This window comes from Salvelinus alpinus, chromosome 21 (assembly GCF_045679555.1).
Source record: "Salvelinus alpinus chromosome 21, SLU_Salpinus.1, whole genome shotgun sequence".
In the NCBI taxonomy this organism is placed as follows: domain Eukaryota; kingdom Metazoa; phylum Chordata; class Actinopteri; order Salmoniformes; family Salmonidae; genus Salvelinus; species Salvelinus alpinus.
Window position 1 is genome coordinate 45,691,704 of NC_092106.1, and position 7,911 is coordinate 45,699,614.

The 7,911-nt window shown below is 45.5% G+C and overlaps 1 protein-coding gene across 1 annotated transcript; it reads right to left on the reverse strand.

Annotated features, from left to right (window-relative positions):
* Positions 1-470: 470 nt before the first annotated feature.
* Positions 471-4,955, reverse strand: LOC139548648 (extracellular calcium-sensing receptor-like). The gene is made up of 11 exons (XM_071358421.1): positions 4,726-4,955; positions 4,325-4,616; positions 3,820-4,062; positions 3,563-3,661; positions 3,079-3,394; positions 2,824-2,996; positions 2,445-2,675; positions 1,780-1,903; positions 1,496-1,689; positions 1,105-1,383; positions 471-984 (listed from the first exon to the last, which is right to left on the reverse strand). Exons 1-11 carry the CDS (start codon positions 4,953-4,955, stop codon positions 556-558), a joined length of 2,610 nt encoding a protein of 869 aa, XP_071214522.1. The 3' UTR covers positions 471-555.
* Between the last annotated feature and the right edge of the window lie 2,956 nt (positions 4,956-7,911).

Below are 7,911 nucleotides of genomic sequence, written 5' to 3' on the forward strand. Positions count from 1 at the left end.
ATAAGAACACATACTAATATTAACAAAGTAATATAGTGAAGGTATAGCAGGAAATTAATGTTTCCAAACAGAATAATCATTCCCCTTTTGAAATGAATATCAACGAGCCCTAAATCCCGATATGAGCATGTTTAAGATAATATTTGTCCATCATATGTTTCGTGGTGGTTTCTAATTGGATATCATGTGTTTCTTGGTGGTTTCTAATTGGACATCATGTGTTTCTTGGTGGATTCTAATTGGACATCATGTGTTTCTTGGTGGTTTCTAATTGGACAGCATGTGTTTCTTGGTGGTTTCTAATTGGACATCATGTGTTTCTTGGTGGTTTCTAATTGGACATCATGTGTTTCTTGGTGGTTTCTAATTGGACATCATGTGTTTCTTGGTGGTTTCTAATTGGATATCATGTGTTTCTTGGTGGATTCTATTTGGACATCATGTGTTTCTTGTTGGTTTCTAATTGGACATCATGTGTTTCTTGGTGGTTTCTAATTGGACATCATGTGTTTCTTGGTGGTTTCTAATTGGACATCATGTGTTTCTTGGTGGTTTCTATTTGGACATCATGTGTTTCTTGGTGTTTCTCTCTGGTCTCAGAAGGATGATGTAACACTTTGGAGCAAACAGACAGAACAGCAGCCCAAAGCTGGAGGCCAGGATGGCAAAGATCTCTACAGCTACTGTGTACTTCCCAGGAGAGCTGACGTAGGCAGGGATGAAGGAGATCCACACGGCACAGAAGATCAGCATGCTGAAGGTGATGAGCTTGGCCTCGTTGAAGTTGTCTGGGAGTTTCCTGGCCAGGAAGGCTAAGAGGAGACAGAGGGAGGCCAGCAGGCCGATGTAGCCCAGCACCAGAGAGAAGCCAACCACAGAGCCCACCTCACACTCCAGGACGACCCTCGGCCCCCGACCCTCTCTGTCCCCCCTCTCAGCCGGTCGGGGTGGAGCTAAGGCCAGCCACAGTACACAGATCAACACCTGTAGAAGGCAACGAAGGTGGAAGGAAAACGCAAGCACAGTTACCATAATAACAAATAATTTGGTCAATGAAGGAAACAATTACATTCCAATAGAATATAGTAAAAACTAGATGTTGACCTGGATGAGTGTGCAGAGTGAGATACCCATCCTCTGCTGGGTGGGGCTGAAGTATCTCATCAGGTTCTCTCCAGGCAGAGTGGCCCTGAAGGCCACCAGCACCACCACAGTCCTGCTGAGCAGACAGGAGATGCAGAACACAAAGCTTATACCAAAGAGGGTGTGTCTCAGCATGCACGTCCACGGCTTTGGCTGGCCAATGAAAACCAGCGCACACAGGAAGCAGAGCTTGAGTGACAGCAGGAGCAGGAAGCTGAGCTCAGAGTTGTTGGCTTTCACCTAGAACGAGACAGAAAATTATAATTTAGACAAAATGATGTCTGAAATTCAAACCTTATATGACACAATCTAATCTCTGTACCTCTATAAATGATCATATGATTCAACTCACCAGGGCCGTGTGACGGTGGTAGAGGAAGGTGGCCAGGGCACCGGCTGTCAGTGTTGCCCCGGAAACTGAAATGACAGACAGGATGACGCCCATGGTGTCGCTGTAGGAGAGGAAGTCCACCAGCTGGGGGATGCAGGCCGTACGATCGGGGTTGGACCAGAACCGCTCTGGACACCTAATACACTCAACTGACCCTAATAGAGAAGGAAGAAGAATGGTCCAAATCAGGACCAATCAGGATTGAGGAAAAATATGAGTTGTAATCAGAACCCTAGATAGACTACCTGTTGTGTTGCTGATCTCTCCCTCAGCGCAGGACAGACAGTCAAAGCAGCACTCAGGCCTCCCCTTCTGTACCGCATACCTGGTACCAGGTGGACAGTCAGCACTGCATACAGACACAGGAACCTACCAGAGAGGGGAGAGGACGATGTCATCATCATCATCATCATCATTGCTGTTATCATCATTATTACACAGGCAGGCTCGCTGGGCCCCTCTGGGGACTATGTCAGGAATATGACCACACAAATATCTCAAATTCAGTATCATGTTCCCCCTGAGTGGCTCAGCGTTCTAAGGCACTGCATATCAGTGCAAGAGGTGTCACTACAGTCCCTGGTTCGAATCCAAGCTGTATCACATTTGGCTGTGATTCAGAGTGTCTTCCGGGTTTGGCTGGGGTAGGCCGTCATTGTAAATGAGAATATGTTCTTAACTGACTTGCCTAGTTAAAAAAAATACCGTTCAGCGTCATGTTGAATTTCTGTCTGAGATAACATTCCCCTGTTATTTATTCGGTCTTCTTTATGTCTTTCTCTTTTCTGTATGTCTGCCTCAGGGTGATGAACTCAATAAATCTCTCTCTATCACTCACGCACACACGCACACACACACACACACACACACTCCTCTCTGCCTCAATGAAACTAATCTGAACAGTTCTCACCTCATCTCCGCTGCCCCCACCCCACACCACTTTATCCATGTCGATGTGGAACTGGTCGTCCGATCCCTCAGAGGACAGAAAATGTCCGACCTGGACAAACTCTGCCGTCCCCTCGGGGGTCACATGCCAGTTGATGATGTCATAAGAGGCAGGCGGATCACCATTCATGTCGAAGTGGAAAGATTCCCCCACAGGAGTACTGAAGTTCACTCCCCTCAGATAATGAACAATCTCAAAGAGAAAAGGGCATTGGAACAGGATTAAGAACCAGTTGTGGCTTTTGTTCTTTAGAACTCAAACCTTACAAAGTGTTTCACTGTATCCTGACTGGAAACATTAGTGTTGATAACTTGAAAACAGATCAACATGTTATTCTCACCTGGCTGGGCTGAAGCTTCCTGATATCAGGGCACTGTCCACCATTAAAGACTCCGTCCCCTGGTCGACAGGCCACCATATCCTGTATGGCGTAGGCGATGGCGTACACAGCCTTGTACACATTATAGCTGGCTCTCAGCTGAGAAACGTCAGCATACTGGCTCTCCCCCTCACCTAGGATTGACACTTCATTTTACTCAGATAACCTTGGGAATCAGGACAAAAAACAGAGATTTAGGTGTAAAGTCTCCCTCACGTATGACCTCTGACCCAGTACACTGTCGCCTGGACGACAGCGTCACGCTGAGGTCAACCCCCAGAGAACACACAAACATCTCTTCCCACAATTCCCTCAGGAAGGGGTCGAACTTCTGGTAGTCCCCGTCTGGATGGAGGCGTGTTAGGAAAGGCCCCAGGCCGAGAATATCAGCTTTCTTCAGGGCAAAACCGATTGTCCCGGCAAGAGAGGGCAGGTTTTTCGGGGCGGCGATAGTAGAGTAAGTGACCCAGGCCTCTGAGGCAATCCACTGCTTATCTGTAATGTTCTGACGGACAACCTCTTCCATCAGGGCCTGGAGAATGAAATCGTTAAAATGATCAAGATAGTCGAGCTGAAATGCATGATTATCAATTAGGACATTATTGTGTCTATAAAGGGCATCACGACATGGTAAGACACAAGGACACTGCTACAGCTGTGTTACAAATCATTAACAATACTCTGACCGGTAACTACTCACCCCTGAATGACCCGTGAATCCTACAAATGCCACCACCACTCTGGCAGTAGATCCTCTGATGGTGTCCGCAATGTGCCTGATCTGTCTCTTAGACGGAACCTTGGGGATGACCATCAGTGAGAGAAAGGGAAGAGAGTCAGAAAAAAATCAGAGAGAGCGTTTCTATTAGATTAGAAGAGAGAGTCAGAGTGAAAGAGAGAGAGAAAGATAGAGCAAAAGAGAGAGTTTACTGTCAGATCATCAGAGTGAGGTCGTACCTTGGGGAGGACCTCAGAGTAGGCGACACACACCCCAGATCCCTGGAGCTCTTGGAGAAGCAGCTGAACCCCAAACTTGCCATAGTCATCATCCTCTGACACCAGTCCCACCCACACCCATCTCAGCAGACGCAGCAGCTTGGCCATCCCCCGAGCTTGGAAGGCATCGCTGGGTACCGTACGGAAGAATGAGGGGTACTTCCAGGTGTCACTCAAACACGTACAGGTGGCTAAGTAACTCACCTGGGAGAGAGAGAGAGAGAGAGAGAGAGAGAGAGAGAGAGAGAGAGAGAGAGAGAGAGAGAGAGAGAGAGAGTGAGGGAGTGAGTTCGACAGTGAGAGACAGAGAGAGCGAGAGTCAAGGATAATTATAATTTGTGAGAGACAGAGAGCAGAGGGAGAAGGAAAGTAAACGTTAAAGAGAGAGAAATCTAGAAAGAGATTGAAATGTAATGTGAAAAGAGGCATCATCTCTTCCCAACCTGTAATCCAACCCCTGCCTCACCATGGGTAAATCAAACGGCCCGAGGGTCTGTGCCACCACGATGGAAGCTGAGGAGCGGGCATCCCCGATGATGACGGGAACCTCGGGGGTTGTGCCACAGTCTGTGCCCACCACGGAGGCCTCCTGGCCAGTCACCATGGCTAGGGCTGCCCCCAGGGTGGTGCCCTCTGACCGGCATGTGTCAGCAGCCAGGAACCCCAGGGTGAGGTTAGGCAGGAGGGCTGGGTCACGGTTAATCTCCTCCACAGCAAAGATCATAGTCTGGAGCCAACGGTAAGCACGCTGTTTGAAACTGACAGACAGAAGAAAGGAAGAAACGGAGAGATAGGAGGTAACTTAATACACATTACATTCAAGTGAAAACACAATGAAAAAAATCTGTTATCACACAAGCTGCGTACATTGTACAGGTAGAATTTCCCTTAATGTTCCTGAACTCCTGCTCTGGCATAGGGGCTTCCACATGGATGGGGAACAGGCCCCCAATGACCACATCTCCTGCCCGATAAACAGTGCCGGATACGGGCTTAGCTACCAGCCGACAAGCTCCCTCTCCACCTCCATCGAGACCACAGACAGACCCAGGGACATGGAGGCAGTAGAGCAGCCACAGCCAGCCACAGAGGCTCATCACCTGGAGAGAGAGACAAGTCCGAAGACTGGGAGAGTTCTGTCACCTGTTGGAGAGAGACCAAACCAAGACCTTGCAGAGAGAACACTCTGTAGACAGAATGATAATAACAAAAAGTGCCATCAGTGAAGATATACACCATACACCACAGATACCTGTAACCACACGTGAAAAAACAGCGATTGACACACAAAACCTTGTTCTACCTCCTCCCTACCTAGCAACAGTAAATCTTATCCTGGTGAGACAGACAGACAGACAGAGAGAGAGAGATGATGAATGTCTGTCAGTCTGGCATCTCCTGCAGAGAGTGTCAGAGTCAAAGAGGGAGAGGAGCTGCAGATATAGGGAGAAATGAGCCCCCGGCTAAAAAACAAGCACACAGCCACCAGGGGGTGCTTGTAGGGAGGGAGGGGCAGGGAGAGGTTAATTGGAACTTGTTATTGGAGGATAACTTGGGGAGCAGGTAATTGGGGGGTAATTGGAGAAAGCCTGTGAGGGTGATGTTATTGAAGGTAATGTGTAGTACAGGAGATACAGTATATGTTCTTCAACAACATCTGATGGATCCATTCAGACAGATTTTACATCATACTGTACTAAAAATTATTTTAATAATTGTGGCTAAATGGATTAGTGAGAGAGAGTCATGCAGAAGAACAGCTCCTGACATGTTATAACTTTCTGGTTGTTAAAAGTGAGATTAACACATTTAAATTAGCAATAAATGTATAGGTAACCAAATTGTACAACTGAAGATCAGCACAGAATCCGGATTTTTAAATAACGTTCCAAGGGTAAACTGACTATTTCTCAGGTCCAGATCGTAGAATATGCATATAATTTACAGATTAGGATAGAAAACACTCCAAAGTTTTCAAAACTGTAAAAATATTGTCTGTGAGGATAACAAAACTGATTCTGCAGGCGAAAACCTGAGGAAATCTAACCCGGAAGTGATTATTTTTTTTATCTGTGTTTCCTGGCCCGTTTTTCTTCCATTTAAACGGGTATCAACCAGATTCCTTTTCCAATGGCTTCCTCAGGCTGTGACCAGGCTTTAGACATAGTTTCAGGCTTTTATTTTGAAAAATTAGCGAGATTTTTCAAAACTAGTCAGGTGTTCTCTGATTAGTTCCTGCGCGCGATAGGGGTAGCTCTCCATTTTCTTGCTCTCTTTTATTGAATAGGTTACGGTCCAGGTGAAATATTATCGATTATGTTTGTTAAAAACAACCTGAGGATTGATTATAAAAAACATTTGACATGTTTCTACAAACATTACGGATACTTTTTGGAATTTTCGTCGAACGGAACGAGGCTTTGGTTTTTTGAACATAACGCGCAACCCAAATGGTTTTTTTTTGTTATAAAAGTAATTTTTATCGAAGAAAAATAACATTTGTTGTGTAACTGGGAGTCTCGTGAGTGCAAACATCCGAAGATTATCAAAGGTAAGTGATTATTTTTTTTGCTTTTCTCACTTTCGTGAACATGCTAATTTGGGGCTAGCTGTTGTAGCATTGATTGATACTCACAAAAGCTTGGATTGCTTTCGCTGCAAAGCACATTTTCAAAATCTGACACGATAGGTGGATTAACAACAAGCTAAACTGTGTTTTGGTATATTTCACTTGTGATTGCATGATTATTAATATTTTTAGTAATATTTTGCGCCCTGCAATTCAGCGGTTGTTTAGGACAATGATCCCGCTAAAGGGATCCGTAGCGCAGAGAAGTTTAAGTTAGAGGTACGGGTTACTGAGCTCAAGGAGCAGCCCCTCAGCTACACCACCTCCAGCCCAGACACAGAGCTTCTACAGGACCAGATCAACCAATGCAGGTCCCAGCTGAAGAACTCTTTCCAGTAGCTGAGAGAGAGCCTTACAACAGCGCTTGAGGTGGTTAAAGCCACCCCTCCTTCTACACAACCTGGTCAACAGAGTAACAGAGAGGGCCTCTGAGTGGTTCCCCCAACTCCCACATCACCATTTCCACTCTACTGCCCCGCAATGACTGTCATCCCTTTAATATCATTGAGTGAGATTAAACAGCTCCTTCAAAACTTCTACGCTAAACTCCACTAGACTGCACTAAACGCGCACACACACGGACACAAGCACACACACCTATTGTATTAAAAGTTTACTTGTTCAATTAATAGGAATATGCTGGGCTTCTATGCAGAGTTGCAAAGAAAAAGCCATACCTCAGACTGGCCAATAAAAACAAAAGATTAAGATGGGCAAAAGAACACAGACACTAGACAGAGGAACTCTGCCTAGAAGGCCAGCATCCCGGATTCGCCTCTTCACTGTTGATGTTGAGACTAGTGTTTTGCGGGTACCAGTTGAGGACTTGTGAGGCATCTGTTTCTCAAACTAGACACTCTAATGTACTTGTCCTCTTGCTTAGTTGTGCACCGGGGCCTCCCACTCCTCTTTCTATTCAGGTTAGAGCCAGTTTGCGCTGTTCTGTGAAGGGAGTAGTGAAGGGAGTAGTACACAGCATTGTACCAGATCTTCAGTTTCTTGGCAATTTCTCACATAGCCTTCATTTCTCAGAACAAGAATAGACAGACGAGTTTCAGAAGAAAGTTCTTTGTTTCTGGACATTGAGCCTGTAATCGAACCCACAAATGCTGATGCTCCAGATACTCAACTAGTCTAAAGAAGGCCAGTTTATTGCTTCTTTAATCAGAACAACAGTTTTCAGCTGTGCTAACATAATTGCAAAAGGGTTTTCTAATGATCACTTGGCATTTTAAAATGATAAACTTGGATAAGCTAACACAACGTGCCATTGGAACACAGGAGTGATGGTTGCTGATAATGTGCCTTTGTATGCCTACGTAGATATTCCATAAAAAATCTGCAATTTCCAGCTACAATAGTCATTTACAACATGAACAATGTCTACACTGTATTTCTGATCAATTTTATGTTATTTTAATGGA